The 17,023-nt window shown below is 47.6% G+C and overlaps 1 protein-coding gene across 4 annotated transcripts in view; it reads left to right on the forward strand.

The window, feature by feature from the left end:
- CABLES1 (Cdk5 and Abl enzyme substrate 1) overlaps nt 1-17,023 on the forward strand; it is a 128,145-nt gene that overhangs the window by 68,677 nt on the left and 42,445 nt on the right. For 3 of the 4 annotated variants that reach the window (XM_035270738.3, XM_035270742.3, XM_035270741.3), the window contains one exon: nt 11,054-11,131. The exons of the other annotated variant lie outside the window; for it this stretch is intronic. In XM_035270738.3, the coding sequence (XP_035126629.1) occupies nt 11,054-11,131 (78 nt within the window). The remainder of the gene's footprint in view (nt 1-11,053; nt 11,132-17,023) is intronic. 4 annotated transcript variants of the gene reach the window in all.

A 17,023-nucleotide genomic window follows, 5' to 3' on the forward strand; every position in this document is an offset into this window, starting at 1 on the left:
TAAAAGGCTTCGGCACTCTTTACCTGCTTTTTAAAGGAAGGAGGTGAAAGTACAGTGACCGAAGTCAAGCTGGGGCCTTTCCTTGTCTCACCAAAATGTTTTGGAGGGAAAGAGGGGTTGGGTCATAACCTAAATTAAGACCTTGTTTGTGATCTCATCAGTTCCAAACTGTCAGCCTAATTTAGTTTGAAACAACTTGGAGGAAGTGGCATGTTTCAAAAAATAAAACGGCTCATTACCAGCCCCAGACTGGCCTTTTTGAAAGAAGAAAAATGTCATTGCTTTTTCTCCCTGAATTGAATCCATCCAGTTTGACAGAAGTCAAGCATCTTCTGTGAGTCAAGCAACACTGACCCTTTCCTGAACAGGCTATTTTTTCCTCTGGGAGATTGTGTTTTTGGTGAAAAGGCTAGCACCTGCCATCCCCTCAGTGGCAGAAGGCGGCAGGAAGCATCGTTATTCTTATCGTCATTGGTGTTTATAATGAGTTCTTAACAAAACCCCAGTCTAGGGGCACAGGGAGGGGACTGCCTGAAGAAGCCTCTAGGACTCCCCAGACCTCACTGGGGCTCCGGTTCCAGGCTCTTCCTTCACTGAAATGGCCCCTAGAGCTGCTCACAAGTCTGATGGACCATTGCATTTCCTTGGCTTTATTCTCCTAGCACTAAGTGGTGGGATGGAGGAGAGGAGCTGGCATGCAGGGCAGTCACTCAGCAACAAGAATGCTGATGCCCAGTTCCCGGTATGCTGGGTCACACATGCACCCGGTTTTATTATTCATGCCTCTTTAAACAGCATGGAGGTGAGGCTGGCTACTTCTGTAGTGCCGCACGAGGCTTTTGAGAGAAATGATTTTCAATCAAAAGCAGCTGTGCTCAGTGCTGCACGCTGGGTACATGTTTGCTGCTGAAAAGCTCGCAGTCTGTGGGTACTTGTTGCTGCTTTTCCACCAGTTTGATTTGAAGAAATAAAAGCAGTCATAGAGGAAAGATACAAGGGTTGGAAATCATTTCCAGTTGGACGGAACCTTCCCGTGGTGGTTATATTAGTCTGTTCTCACACTGCTGATAAAAACACACCTGAGACTGAGTAATTTATAAAGAAAAAGAGGTTTAATGGATTCACAGTTCCACAGAGCTGGGGAGGCCTCACAATCACGTCAGAAGGCAAAGGCGCATCTTACATAGCATCAGTCAAGAGAGAATGACAGCTAAGCAAAAGGGGTTTCCCTTTATAAAACTATCAGATCTCATGAGACTTATTCACCACCATGAGAACAGTATTGGGGAAACCACCCCATGATTGAATTATCTCCCACCAGGTCCCTCTCACACACATGAGAATTATGGGAGCTACAATTCAAGATATTTGGGTGGGGACACAGCCAAACCATATCTGTGGTTCTGTTTTAATCTTCTGCTTGGCCTGGGAGCCCAGAGACGTCAGTCCTTGGTCTCCACCATTGGTCTGCAGCGCTTTGAGAAGAAAACAGTAATTACAGCTAGCAGATGTAGCCACAAGCCATGGAGCCACCAGTAGCCAGCAGACAGGCCTGGAGCAGACCCTTCCTCAGTACCTTCAGAATGGATCATGGGCCTGCCAACACCTTGATCTTGGACTTCTGGCCTATAGAACTGTGAGACAATACATTTCTGTTGGACCACAGTTCAGGATGCAGCTACTGGGCTGTTGTGGCTGAGCAGGAGGGGAGGAGATCACAAAAGGACTTCCTGACTTCTTTTTTTTTTTATTTGAGATGTTGTCTCCCTCTGTCACCCAGGCTGGAGTACAATGGCATGATCTTGGCTTACTGCAACCTCCGTCTCCTGGGTTGCAGTGATTCTCCTGCTTCAGCCTCCTCAGTAGCTGGGATCACAGGCGCCTGCCACCATGCCCAGCTGATGTTTGTATTTTTAGTAGAGATGGAGTTTCACCATGTTGGCCAGGCTGTCTTGAATTCCTGACCTCAGGTGATCCTCTCAGCTTGGCCTCCTAAAGTGGGATCACAGGCTTGAGCCTCCATGCCTGGCTGGACATTCTCATTTCTGTGACACCAAACTCCTCTTGTTTTCCCCTTACCTTAGCCTCCAAAATTCCTGTGTTGAGAGCCTAACTCCCCGTACCTCAGAATGTGACTTTATTTGAAACAGAGTTGTAGTAGATATAATTCACTAAGATGAGGTTATATTGGAGTAGGGCAGGCCCTAATCAATACGACTGATATCCTTATAGAAAGAGGAAATTGAAGTCAGGCATCATGGCTCACATCTATATTCTCAGCAGTTTGGGAGGCCGACATGGGAGGATCACTTGAGCCCAGTAGTTTAAGGCAGCAGAGAGCTAAGATCATGCCACTGCCCTCCAGTCTGAGTGACAGAGCATAAGCCCCAGTCTCTTAAAGAAAGGGAGAACTGGCTGGATGCAGTGGCTTATACCTGTAATCCCAGCACTTTGGGAGGCTGTGGTAGGTGAATCATAAGGTCAGGAGTTCAAGACTAGCCTGGCTAAGACGGTGAAACCCTGCCTCTACTAAAAATGCAAAAAAAAATTAGCCAGGTGTGGTGGTGGCTCCTGTAATCCCAGCTACTCAGGAGGCTAAGGCAAGAGAATTGCTTGAACCAGAGAGGCAGAGGTTGCAGTGAGCTAAGATCGTGCCACGGTACTCTAGCCTGGATGACAGAGTGAGACTCCATCTCAAAAAGAAAGAAAGAAAGGGAGACTGGGGCACAGACAGAGGCACATGGGGAGAATGCTGTATGCAGATTGGAATGATGCTGCCACAAGCCATGGAGCCACCAGTAGCCGGGAGACAGGCCTGGAGCAGACCCTTCCTCAGTACCTTCAGAATGGATCATGGGCCTGCCAACACCTTGATCTTGGACTTCTGGCCTCCAGAACTGTGAGACAATACATTTCTGTTGTTTAAGCCACCCAGTTTGTGGTGCTCTGACTTGGTGAGCTTTGCTGCCCGTCTGACGATGCCTGCCTTCCTCACTGCCCACCTTCCTCCCAAACCATCCCAGCCTTTCCTCACTTCTCACCCCACTCCACTCCCGTCACTGCTTCTCCATGCCATTGCTGCGATCCCCACCTTCAGCTGGGGACTTCCAAGCCCTGACTTCCTCACAGGGCTCAGGAGGCCTTTTTCTAGCCGGCTTCACAGTTCGACTACTGCTTCTCTTCCGTTTCACCCTCAGCTATGCTGAATTATTCACAGTAATCGCTTGCTTAGGGGCAAAGGTTAGTAAATGCCGAAGGAAATGCTCACAGAAATCTACACAGCTTAGATGTCATGCTTAGACATGGTGCTTGCATGATGGTCCATTCTGCAGCTTTTCATGCCATGCCTTTCCTTTGTGTGGGGGTCCACAGATCAGAGTGTCTGTGGCATCAACTTCCTTATGTCCTCATTGTCCCCACCTATTCCTGGGATGTCCACATAGGACTTCTCGAAAGTGGCCCAAGAATCTAAGTGCAAAATCTGTTTGGATTTTTACAGTATTTTTCCTAATCTTTTATAGTCTTGCTCATACCTGTTTCAACTGCAGTTTTTTTTTTTCAGTGACTTACCTTGTGTGATTATTTTTTAAAGCAGCCGGTATTAAACAAAAAATTGAGACAGTATTTCTCTTTATTTTCCACATTCTTTAGAGTTTGTGCACACTTTGTTTTTTTTTTTTTTTTTTTTGAGAAAAGGTCTTGCTCTGTCACCCAGGAATGCAGTGGCACAATCATAGCCCACTGCAGACTTGAATCCTGGGCTCAAGCAATCCTCCCACCTCAGCCTCTTAAGTCGCTGGGACTACAGGTGTGTGCCACCACACCCAGCTAATTTTTTGATTTTTAATAGAAACAGGTTCTCACTATGTTGCCCAGGCTGGTCTCGAACTCCTGAGTTCAAGTGATCTCCCACCTCAGCTTCCCAAAGTTCTGGGATTACAGGTGTGAGGCATTTCCTTCAGCATTTACTAACCTTTTCTCCTAAGCAGTGCACAGTCTTTAATAAATAAGTGTAAATATAAATAATAATACAACTGACATAAACAGGATTGGCCTATATATAAGTGTACAGCTCGGTGGGGGTTGGTGACAAACAGCCTGCCAGCCTGAGGTTTGCGTGTGTCAGGGGTGTGGGTCAAAGGGGTGTACAGAGGGAAGTGGAAACACTGGCGAGTCAGGCATGTGGAGGTCCGTGAACTTTTATTATTCACTCAGTTCCTTGAATAGGCTGAATGTGCTTTCTCCCAAACTTGACTCACGCCAGTTTTCCCGCCAGCATATCTTCTCACTGTAGCCTGGTTGTCACTTATCCATGAGGTCTCAGCTTAGTTATCAGCTGCTCCAGGAAGCCCACCTTCCCTCCTTTAAGGGGGATTATTCTTCCTGTGGGCTTAGTAGTGCCCCCAACTTCCCATCAGAGAACTTACACCTCTGCCTGGATGTATCCCCCAACCACCCCTAAGCTTTGCAAGGAGGGAGCTCTTAGCTAGGCCATTCATCGTCAGATCCCCGGCACCTAGTACAAATGTCTGGCATGGAGTAAGAGCTCAGAAAATATTTGTGTAAGGGAAGGGGGAGGAAAGGAAGATTATATAACTTGTTTATCAGAAATTTGCCACTCCCTAGATTGTAGGATAAGGGTGCCTCCTTAGCAGATGGCGAGGCCTGTCCTGCTGCTTCCCGCAGTGATCTTAGTGGCCACGGAAGTCAGTGGTGGAGGTGGCAGTGACAGTCATGAAGAGAAGACTAATGCCTCCACCATTAACAGCACCACTATGTGCTATTTGTGGGCAGCTTAGCACAGATCCTCAGATATATCAGACCATTTAACTCATGCCCCCAGTTCCCTGGTTCCAAACTCCCCACTTCACAGGGCTAAGCCTGCTTCCCTTCCTCCTGTTCCCACCTGTTGGAATCCCACACTGCCTCCTCCTCTGCCGCCCCCAGCACCAGGCTTCTTGTTCTAGTGCCCTCTTGTCCATGGGGCCCCTTTTCTTCCCAGCTATTCTGCCCTGGAATAGCGTTTCCTTCCCACTCCAGGTAGAAAGGAACAGATCGCTCTGTGAAGAGTGTTCTTGGAGCCCCTACCAACTCTCCACTTTGCCCTTGTACTCAGATGAGGCACATTCAACACTGAGGGGAGTCGTTCCCAAGGAGGAAAAGCATCCCCCCGATAGCTCATGAGCATTTAAATAGAGTAAACAAGAACATTTTGTTGTTGGTGGTGGTGTTTTCATTCAACTCTCATTACACCATTGCCAGCCCTTCAGAAGAGGCGGAAAGGGGTCAAGTCCTTTTCTTCCAACTTTTAATAAAGTATTGTGAGAGGAGGAAGGAACGGCTGTGGGAAAAGAGGGCAGAGAGGAGCTGGGAAGAGAACGGGTTTTCCAGATTTCATAATATTCATTTGTCTCCTGACATTGGTCTTCACGGCTTCACTGTTTCTGTACATAGCGCTCATAGTGTGGTGTGCAGAGGACCTGCTGAGCCGGGATGTGTGGCCCAGAGCCATGCTAAGGAGAGCTATGTCCCTTTCCAGGGCTACCCTACAAGGTGCCACAAACTGGGTGATTCAGACAACAACAAGGGGTTCTCTCCCTGTTCTGGAGACTTGTGCTCCCTCTGAGCTCCAGGGGAAGAAGAATCAGCTCTCAACTCTTCCCAGCATCTGGTGGTGCCGGCAAGCCTTGGTGTGCTCGGCTTACAGCTGCACCGCTCCCGTCTCTGTCCACCGTTGCGTGAGCTTCCCTCCGTGCATGTCTAGGTGTCTCCAAATCCCTTGCCCCTTGTAAGGACACCAGTCATAGGATTGAAGGCCCTCTCTGACCCAGCAGGACCTCATCCTCACTTGATAACATCTGCAAAGATGCTGCAGCAATCCCTCCTTATCCACAGTCAACCACATGGTATGAAAATATTAAATGGAAAATTCCAGAAACAATTCATGAGTGCTCAGTTGTATGCCATTCTGAGTAGCGTGGTGAAATCTCTTACCGTTCCACTCTGTCTGATCTGGGACGTGAGTCAGCCCTTGGTCCAGCGTATCTACATTGTCTCACTACCTGCCCCATATGATGTGACTGCAAAGGAAAAAGCACAGTACATGCAGGCTTCAGGGCTGTCCCGGTGTCAGACATCCCCTGGGGGTTCTGGAACACATCCCTTGTGGATAAAGGGGGACTACTGTATTTACAAATAAGGCCACAACCACAGGTACTGGGTCATAGGGTTTCAACATGTCATTTGGGGAACACAGTTGAACCTACATCAGCTTTTTAGGCGTATTCTGTCTTGCTTCCTGTGCCTGGAGGGAAAGAACCACAGAATTTCTGCATGTGTGCCTAGTTCCTAATGCAGACCCCTGGGCTGCAGACACCCCTGGGCTGCGTTTGGGCATCATCATACTCACCCCCACCCTCCATTACTGCAGATGTGATTTTCTTTCCTCTGTGATTTTCATCTCCTCTTGGAGTTGGTTGCTTGTTTTTATGTCCTTAAGAGAATATTCCTGTGTAATGGAACATTTCACCTAGAAGAAATGAGACCTCACAACCAATAGAGGCTCCCCAGCGGGCTGGAAATAGAACAAGGCTCTGGTTTTTTGGCAAAAGAGGAAATACTTGAAGGTCCTGGATGGTGAGAGACATTGCCTTTTTAGACATCACCAGTGCCAGGCTGAGGGGGTAAAAGTGGACTTGGTGAAAAGTGGCCCATGGTGCTCTGTCACCTGAGGGGAGGGTGTCCTTGTGCATCTTCCGGCTGTTCTGGACACCCAGTGTCATTTGAGCTAGTTGTGTCTGTGGAAGCTTTGTGGCCTGAAGCTGCAAGATGAGAAGCGCTTTCCTAAGAGCATGGCAATGAGACTGTGTGAGGAAGAAAGCTGGATGGTGCCCCTTCAGCTTCCAAGCACTCATGAGGATCCCTGGAAGTTTCAGGAAGCATTGTGTATCCGAGATGCTTTGCCCATGTGGGCTGCAGCCCCAGGGAATGTTTTCCTTTGCTGTTTTTTTTTCCTCTGGCAGATGTTCCTGCAGAAACGTGACCTTTAATTCCTTAAAGATCCATCTCCCTGGAATTAATTCCTCTTTTGAAGTCATAATGGTTCATGTAATATTTTCTGGTCATTTCAACTCTAAGTGTTGCATTCACAGGTGGTAAAAATGATTTGGGCCTTTTGCATGGCATTTGGGCCTAAGAGAAGAGAGCTGCAGTGGCTGGAGGCAAAGACATGAGGGTGGTCAAGGTCTGAAGCCCACTGCAAGTGGACCGTGCTTGTTTATGTCATTGATTGAATTCTCTTTCAAATAACAGAGGTACCTGCAAGGAGCCAAACAACCGATTCTCTTCTTGTATATCTCCATTGCCATGGACATTTCCCTAATGTTTATAAAGAGAAAAGCTGCAAATTCACATGAACCCCACAGGTTCTAAACAGAACGGCTGATCACATGGGACCTGTTGTCAGAACCTGCTGTTCAAGGTTTCCCAGTGAAGGAAGCGGAGGAGACTGGAGTCATCACTTGCTGATACCTGCCTGTTGTGGCTCAGGCCTGCAGTCCCTCCCAGAGGCCAGAACTACTCCAGGAAACACGTATGAGGTGTTCTTGGAAGCTCCATTGGCAAACTGGCTGCACAGCTTCTGCATGGGTCTCTGCTGTGAATTCCTCCTCTGGTCCCTGCAGAAAGTGAGGGTCTATGAAATGACTGGAGAAGGGAGGGGAAGGCCCAAAGATGTGATATTCCTTACTCCCTTCGCCCTTCCTCCAGCTGCTTGAGACTGACCAGCCAGGGAAATAGCTACCCTACTGGAATTGTTGAGAAATAGTCCACATTCATAGTTGCTAAACTTGACCTATGCAGTAAAAAACCACGTTTTTCTGAATGAGCACCATGTTGTCAGCCTCTCCTAGAGCTAATGGTGTGAACCACCCAGAGTGAACACCCATTTAATAGTACGAGCAGCCCATTTGCTGATAGGCACCTTGTAGTTGAAAGGTTGGAAAGAGCCGGGTGCGGTGGCTCACACCTGTAATCCCAGCACTTTGGGAGGCAGAGGCGGACGGGTCACAAGGTCAGGAGTTCCAGAGCAGCCTGACCAACATGGTGAAACCCTGTCTCTACTAAAAAATACAAAAATTAGCCAGGCGTGGTGGTGCACGCCTGTAGTCTCAGCTACTCGGGAGGCTGAGGCGGGAGAATGGTTGAAACCCAGGAGATGGAGGTTGCAGCGAGCCGAGAGTGCGCCACTGTACCTGGGTGACTCCATCTCAAAAAAAAAAAGTTGGAAAGATGACTTAGATTGCATTTGCATTTATCTTCTCTCATTATCTTGCTCTATTAAGAATGTCCAAACAAATTGAGTTTGTGGGAAGGAAGGACACATTAGCAATGAGTAGTGAAGAAAATGCAGTATCGCCAAGCCAGTGGAGTTTGTTCAGACGTTCCTGCTGCCGTGTCCTGCCACCATGTGGCAGAGGACATCGATGCCCAGTGACACGGGAATGAGTCGCTCTAAGACTTTGATGATAGTGAGTGGCAGTGAGGGTGTGGAGAGCCTCTGCCCTTCCATCTGGGAAGGGGCCAGGCTGAGGTCCAAGGTCAGTGATGTGTGATCTGTCACCCTCTGGCCCCTCCCTCACTGGGCATGGTGACCCACAGGCCAGGCTGGAAAGCCAGCCTAGAACACCTGGATGAAGGCAGACTTATCCAAGAAGTCCAAGGGTACCCAGTCACACCCCCAGGAGCAGGCTTTTCTAGTAAGGTTTAGGGAAGAGCATTCATAGTGGTAAGGAGTTCAAGTTCCAATCTCTGCCCTGCCCCACCTGCCGGTGCATCTCCTTTGGCACATCACTGACTTGACATGCCTCATCAGTTAAAGCATTTAGAATTTGACACGTAATCAATACTTAGTAAGTATTGGCTGTTATGTCTGCGTAGGTAAATTACATGGGCATTGCAGCATGAGAAGCTCTGTTGCTGGGCTCCATGCAGGCATGCTTAAGGAGCCTGGTTGGTGTTCAGCAGGGTATGCTCATGATTCCTGTAACCCCTGGCCCTTCAGCCTTTGACGGTCCACTCTGGACATGATGCCCTGTCCTCGATAGTGACCAGGGTGAGGGCCTGTGGTATCTGATGAGCAGCATCTCCCATTAGCAGCATCTCTGTGTACATCTCATGCCACACCAATGCAGACAGCTGTGCATGGGGTCCTTCAGCTGTCCTAGCAGCATAGACTTTCAGGTCTCAGCAGGCCTGGGTATTGAGCACAGAGGTCTGAAGAGGTTCTGAGTCCATGGATGAGGCTGGAAAACCTGAATCCTAGCACAAGAAGCTGGTCTGCAGTAAAGATGATTCATATTTATTGAGTGTGTACTATGTGCCAGTTGCTGTTCTGAGGGTTCCCCAAGTATCAACTCACGTACTCTTACAACATTCCAATAAGATTGTTACTCATTTTCTCCCATTTTTTAGAAGGGCAGACTGAGGCTCACAAGAGTTAGTAAGCTGACCAAGGTCAAACAAAAGTGACATCTGGTGTTCGAAGCTGGGGGTGTTGCTTTGGTCTCATTTCATTAACCACTGTGGATATGAACTGCTAGGAATTGATGCCAAAAATGGCTTTTGATTGCCAAAGACACCTGCAGCCCTGTCCTCCCATGACGGATACTCAAGTGCTTGTGCTATGAGGCTCACAGTGCATTTCAGTGACATCTAATACACATAGATGGGAGGGGCCGCCCCATACTAAACCTCTGCCTGGACTCACCTTCTAGAAAAGGAGGGAGGCAAATGATTAGCAGCACAGATCACAACAGTGCCCTCCTGGACGTGTGAATGGGGAATTGGAGACAGCACAAAAAGGGAACAAGTAATTACGCGAAGAGGGGCAGGAAACACTCCCTGGAGGGGGTACTTCTGAGTGAGGTTTTGAAGAATAAATAGGAGTTTATTGGGTATTTCAAGGTGGGGCATTCAGGCAGAAGAAATAGCATGTGAAGAACATGATTATAAAACAGCAGGATTTTTTGTTAAGGTGAGGGTACCGTAAGGGCCAGGGCATGGGTAGAATGATAAAATGCAGGGGAAATTTTGTGGGTGTTGAAACTGGAGAGACAGAAACCAGGAGACACAGGGCCTGGTTTGCCATGCCAGGGAGCCGGACTACATCCCAGGATGATTTAATTTCATAGTTTTACAACCAAGTTGACATCCCCAAACCTTGAGGCATGTAGTAGTACTATTTCCCTGGTCTTCTTATGGTTGTCGAAGGAAAGGATGACAAAAGTAAATAAGCTTCCCATATGATGTGTATTGACTTTGCACTACACAGAGTATTGTTTCTTTTTAAATCTCTTCCACTCATTTCTCCAGTTTATCATCAGCAGTTCCCGTTGGCAAAAGTTATTCTCAAATGTGAGGATAAGTGCTTTTGAGGCTTTCTGTTTTTGTTTTAATTTTTTAAGTGGTTTTTGATTGCATAAGACCATCTTATAGAACTGTTTCCAGTAGTATCTTTATAGCAGGAATGGAGGCTAAGACTGGTTATATAAGTGTTCCCTATTCTCAGAACCTAACATGTTGCCAGCAGATGAAAAACCTAATGATCATAATGGCATCTGAGTGTCTCTCCTGCTCATGGTTTCCGGCCCTATTGCTCTTGCATTGCTCACTGCAGAATAGAAATCAGTGGTTTAAATGTGGTCTGACTGCCCCCTCAGCCCTGGGCACCCTGGACTCAGCTCTGTCTCCTCCCTCTTGCATGTGCAATACACAGCAAGCAGGTCTTGCTGGAGAAGGGGTGCAGGTGTGCTCATTAGTGACCCTTGCTGGTGTCTCACTTGTTAATATTCAGATGAGGAGAGGCAGCCCTCTCCTGCTGCGCTGAGGTTGCATTTTGCAGGGAGAGCAGAATACCATCTGCCAGAGGAGGTGGTGGGAGTGTGTAAACACTGCTGTGAATGCCATGAATGCTTAATTGCTATAGATTTTTTTTTTTAGTTTGAGCCTTTGCATTTAGTGTGTTTGTTGTTTGTTCTTTTTTTTTATTTTTTAGAATAGTCCTTATCAGTGGCAGAAGATCCTTCTGTAGTATATTTTCAGTGCTGCCGTATCGCGACAGTACCCAAGCCGGGTATGTATATGCATGCATGCTTTGTATTTCTCTGGGTGAAAAGTTCTCATACCAGTGTGCATAATGCGGCCATCCTTTCCATTTTCAAAAAGTTGCTTTGCTTTGACACTGCAAATTCAGTATTTGTACATTGGAAAGATAAAAAGATATTCCACTTTCTTTTTGGCCAGAAAGCTTCCTTGTCTGAGTGCATGTGTGTTTCCATCCCATTGCCCATTCTTTTTAAATCTACATTTTGTTACCTTATTCAGTACTGTAAAGTAAGAATATTACGGGGCCCACCCTATTCCACAGGGCCATGCCAACCTTTGGAAAAAAGGTAGGTCAAGAAAGGTATTGGAACAAATGCTGTGCCCATCCCACCCCCTTGCATCTTGGGCTTGGGATTGGAAACTGACCAGCAAGCCAGAGCTGCCACCACAGAGAAACATCAATGCAAAAGTGTCCCAGGACCAGAGATTAGGTAACTAGCTACAGGCCAGAGGAATGCTTCCTTCTCTAGATCAACAAGCGCCTCCTTTTACTCTGAAAAAAGTAAGTACCTGAGGGTCCATCCTTGCAAAGCCTCTGCTCCTCATCGCCATCCCTGAACCCCGTGTTCCTTCCTCCTCTGCATCTAGACCCCATACTCCCTCTGCCTTTTCATGTATCCAGTGTCCATCATCAAGCTGCCGCTGTATCGAGGGCATGACAGTTCACTGTGTAAGATGTCAAGCATCATGGGATGTTGGCTGTGGCCTCTGGTTGTTGTGCCAGTCATACCACAGACATGTGACCACTGTCCCGAGGAGGGCCATATGGCCCCTGATGCTGATTCACCATGTGTTCACCTTCCACCATCTCCATGAGCTCTACCCCAGGCATTCCTGCTCACCGTGACCCCCCTCTTCCCCTGGAGATCTGCTAGACTTGCAGCCTGTTTGATTCACCATGGTCCTTATCTGTACTCTACATTGTCAGCTCCATGGGACAGAACACAGCACATCTTTATTCATGGAATCCTGACTCAGTTACTGATGAGATGTGTGCCTTAAGGAGCAATATTCATAGCACTGTTTGTTAAGTGCACATTTGGAGCTGGTCCTTTTCATTATTTACATCCTTACAGCCAAACCTTGCAAAGTAGGTGTTCTAGAAAAAGTAGCAGCAAATCCTGCAGCTTGGAAGTTTAAGGACCATCTGGGAGGGGCCAGTGGGCTGGCCGGAGAGATGTCATGGGGCAGCTCTCTTCACCTGACCTGCCTGCTGTCACTCCAGGTCTGGCTATATTGGAAGAGCAGGCTCATTCCTTGGCGAAATTAGCTCATACCAGCTCACAGACCTGGTGTGTGATCCCAGAGGCCAGTTCATTCATCTCATTGTAAATAGTAGCCCAAGGGCCCAGAATGTGTGAGTGTGACCAACCTGGGCACACACCTCCAGGGTGTCTGTATCATCAGCAGTAGGCTCTTTGCCAGCAGTTCCTCTCCCGGCCAGAGTTTGGATGGTACTGTGCTGTCAGCCTCATTTCTCTGGGCTTCCCTGGCTGACCTCTCTGATTGACACATTCTTTCCTTAGCTCCGTCTCATTTATTAATTTACTGAGTGCTTGTCGTGTGACCAGGTGCCCGGGACAAAAGCAGAGAAGGATGGATTGGGTTCCTGTGCTCCTTAACTTACAGCTTAGCAGGGGAGATACATTAAAATCACACACACAATTAACTACAACTTTTAATACATGCCAGAGATACCCAGTTCAAGCAATCCTTGAATCTTCCTGACTGAAGACTCATTCTGTTTCTTTAATTTGGCATCTCCACACTTGTCTTTGAAGTGTCCATAATTAGCTTTATTCTCCAAGGTCTAGGATAAGGTGCCCCTCATGATGGTACCCTAGTGCTCATCCTCATTTTATAGATGATATCATTGATCGGTCCTTAAGAGCTGAAATCTCAAAAACGTTGGGCCAGATTGGGGATTTAATCCCCATTCTGTACAGCCACAAGTTTTTCCATGACCCACACTGGCAGAGAGGCAAGACGAGTTCTGTATTTATAGAAACCTTGCTGTGAAAGGAGCTTTTCTGAACCTGCCTCCCAGAGGGTAACTGCAGCTCCCAGGAGTGAATGGATCCAAGGTTGCCAGCATGGCACCTGGCATGCAGAGAAGTGCTGGGACCACTGACCAAGGACCCCAATTTCTGATAGTAAAACAGAATCATTGTGAAGAACTACGGAGAGTTCATTTTTCTTTTGGGCAAACCACTTACTAGCTTCTATGAGCTTCCATTGGCTCCTCTGTAGAATGGGGAAGTTATTACTTCACATCATGAATGTGATGATTTTGGCATTTCTGCAAAGCCAGTAGGAAGCCGTTTTAACTTAGATTACCCAGGAAGAGGGCACTCGGACCATCTCCACTGGACATCCCTGTGGTTCTCTGTGGCCCCCCATTCTTTTCAACATCTCGGGCAAATGCTGGGTGGCAGCCAGTTGGTGCTAGGAAATGGTGTCTGTTCACGCCTGGGTCTCCTTGCTGCTTGGGAAGGCTTCCTGTGTTGCAGAAAGGGCCACTGCATGGGACACTCAGCAGATTTGGCTATTCTGTTGGCCCTGGACAGAGATGCAAAATGAGTGTGTGGGATCTTAAGACCTCACCTTTTATATCCCAGGTGTGAACAGATTCAAATCCACAATTCCTCTAAATTTTATAGATGAGGAAACCAAGGTGTAGAAGAGGGATTTTTTTGTTTTGTTTTTCGTTTTTGTTTGTTTGGTTTTGAGACAGGATTTTGCTTTGTTGCCCAGGCTGGAATGCACTGGCACAAACAGGGCTCACTGTAGCCTCGACCTCCCAGGCTCAAGGCATCTACCCACCTCAGCCTCCCAAGTAGCTAGGACTACAGGTGCGTGCCACCACACCCAGCTAATTTTTAAAATTTTTAGTAGAGATAAGATCTTACCATGTTGCCCAGACTGGTCTCAAACTCCTGGACTTAAGTGATCCTCCTGCCTCTGCCTCCCACAGCATTGGGATTACAGGTGTAAGCCACTGCACCCAACTAGAAGAGGATTTTTTTCTGTAACAACAAAAAAATCAACACGTCTTTTGTCAGACCTAACAGAAAAGAACATGTTCGTTTCTGCAGCATAGTCTACCTCTACTCACACAAGAAACTCTGAGCATAATTCCAAATATTGTGATGTAGCAGCAGGATTAAGAAGCAGGGTGCTTTTTAAACTTTTTAATTAGCAGACACTGTATTTATTAATAACCCACTTACCATAATTGTGATTTAAAAATTTTTTTTTACTAATTATTGGGAAACAACTATGCTCAAGTAAAAATGTAGTAGTAAATATATACTAGTAAAAGTTTACTAGTAAATTGCCAATAAACATATACACATACATATTTTAAACAACTTCAGTTCATGTACATATTAACTAACGCCTTTCCATGGTGGATAATTCCTTTTCTTTTACACTGAAGCTCTTTTTGTGACTGGGACATAAGTCACAGATTTCAGGGGTGAAAGACCTTCCTGCTTTGCAGCTGAGACACAGTGGGGCAAAGCTCACCCACAGCCTCCGCCTGGTAGAGGCAGCACCACTGGAACTGGGGACCTGGACCACCCCAGCCTGTGGGTACCATGCTTTCTGGCATCCATGTTTCCATTGTCCTCATGCACATGGACTCAGCCACATGGGCCTGCTTATTCCAAACAAGCACAAGCCCCCTGATGAAGGGGCTACTACGGGACAGTTCCAAACTCATAGTTCGTCTGCTGGGTACTTGAACTCTCTTTCCCATGGAAAGCATCCATCAGGGTGGCCTGATCTTTCCGGGTTAGTTTTCTGGCTGCCTGTGCAGCACTCAGGCTTCCCAGCCCTGGCTCCCACATCCTCACTTGCCCTGCCTCCCTCCATGGCCCCCAGACTTTGCTCTTGGTTTTAACTTGCACACTGATTCTGGGTCCTGACATCAGTTGATCAAAGCAGACAGACCTTAGGAGGGGCTTTATGAATTACTATCTATTCATTCATTTTCTTGTGCACTAGGTCACTTGTTCTGCCCCCAGTGAATTAAGGCCCTGGTGGAGGCTGGAGAAGGGGTGGGTGGGAATGAGTTACCAATCCAAGACAATGGAGGGTGGGCATGGAGGCACTGGGGAACACTTGAACTGCCCACAAATCCTGACCAACACCCACATTTATAGTAAATTCACAGTCTTAAGTAAAAGCAAGGTGTTGGCTATGTTGAGTTCCTTTATCCCCACCTCCCCCCAAGTGCCTTGCCATCTGCATGCCACCTATGTGGAGGTTTAGGGGCTACCATTGTACAGCAGAATTCATTTCACCTGCAGCCTGTTGGGCACTTGCTGTGTGCTGGGCACTGCCACCCTGCCTCACAGGTGAAAGAGAAAATGTCTCTTTCTGTGTGGAGCCTACTCTCCATGCCCTCTCTCTGGTCCTGTCTCAGTAGGACAGGGGAATGAGCTAGTAAACAAATCATCAAACAACAGCAAAAACATGGAGTCCTAAGCAATGTCTTATTAGCTCAGAGGAAGGAGTTGGGTGGATGCAGATGGCAGAGTCAGGTGTAGGGCCCAGTCAAGGCAGTTCTTCAGTTAGACTTGGAAGCGTGAGATCTTAGAGACATGAGAGAGGATATTGCCTCCTCAGCATTGACTTCAGGATGACAGTGGCTGATCCAGCTCCTCGTGAACTCTCAGGCAGGGCCTGCCATATTGAGAGATTCAGTGATACCCTCTTCAAGCTGGGGTACCATTTCTGAGCCACACTCGGCGTTCAGACCACTGTAGTGAGGGGCAGGGGAGAAGGCCTGGGACAGGAGTGAGCTCTGACATGTCATGGACTGTCACTGGCCCATCACTCAGCCCTCCTGAGTCTCAGACCCCTCATCTCTAAAATGAGGATGTTTAACCAGACTCTACAAGGACCCTGTGAGTGCAAATGGTCATTTTCATTCTTGTCAGTGCTGCTGATGCAGAAGCAGTAAGCTGTGTTGAACAAGGAATTTATGAATGAAACATACAACCCACACTCCCCGTCTGTCAACAATCAGAGACTGCTGGAGCTCCTACCTGAATATGATTCTTCATCGAGTTTCTTAAAATTGTGATTTTTTTTTTAAATGTGCAGATCTGGTGCCTTCTTGCCTACTGAATCGGGCACATTTTTTCTTGATGTGGGCCACGAGACGAGGGGCTTAATCAGCCTGGGCTTGGGAACACTGGAAAATGCATGGGGTCATTCTGTATGCCACCAGATTTAGACCAAGCTGATAAGGGATTGGCCCCATAGTGATCTCTAGAGCTGCTGCTTGAAGCAGACTGCTCAAGTATCTAACAACCACTGCAGGCTTCAGTGTGCTCTTCCCTACGTGATGTATGGGGATGGGTGTTTGAGAGAAGAGCACATTTCTTTAGGATACAGTCAAGCGTATGTGTGAACGTGATAAATAGAGGTGGTAATAGAAGCTGAGGCCTGAATAGTGCTTACAGTGTATGGCATCCTAGGCACTGTTCCACTTGCTTTATGTACATTCACTCATTTCATCTGCCCAATAGCCTCCTAAGGTAGGTGCCAGAATTACCATTTTACTTGAGACTAGGGGCTGAGAAAGGCTTGGCAGCTGTCCAGGTGGTAGTAGGTGGGGGCAGGCAGTGTGGCCGCAGACGTGCCGTGTGTCTGCTGCTGTGGGGCTGTTTCAGTCCGGGAAGCTGGAATGCACACTTGAGAACCACGCATGTTTCCTTCATGATCACATCTTTGGGACCGGGTGTGTTGGCTCAGGACCAGTACCCGCAGGCAGCACTGGCTGACTGGTGTGCATTTGGGTGAAGATGGAGCTCGGAGGCGACAGCTCTCATAGGTGTGCCGCACGCGG

The sequence above is a fragment of the Callithrix jacchus genome, chromosome 13, assembly GCF_049354715.1.
Source record: "Callithrix jacchus isolate 240 chromosome 13, calJac240_pri, whole genome shotgun sequence".
NCBI classification, from domain to species: domain Eukaryota; kingdom Metazoa; phylum Chordata; class Mammalia; order Primates; family Cebidae; genus Callithrix; species Callithrix jacchus.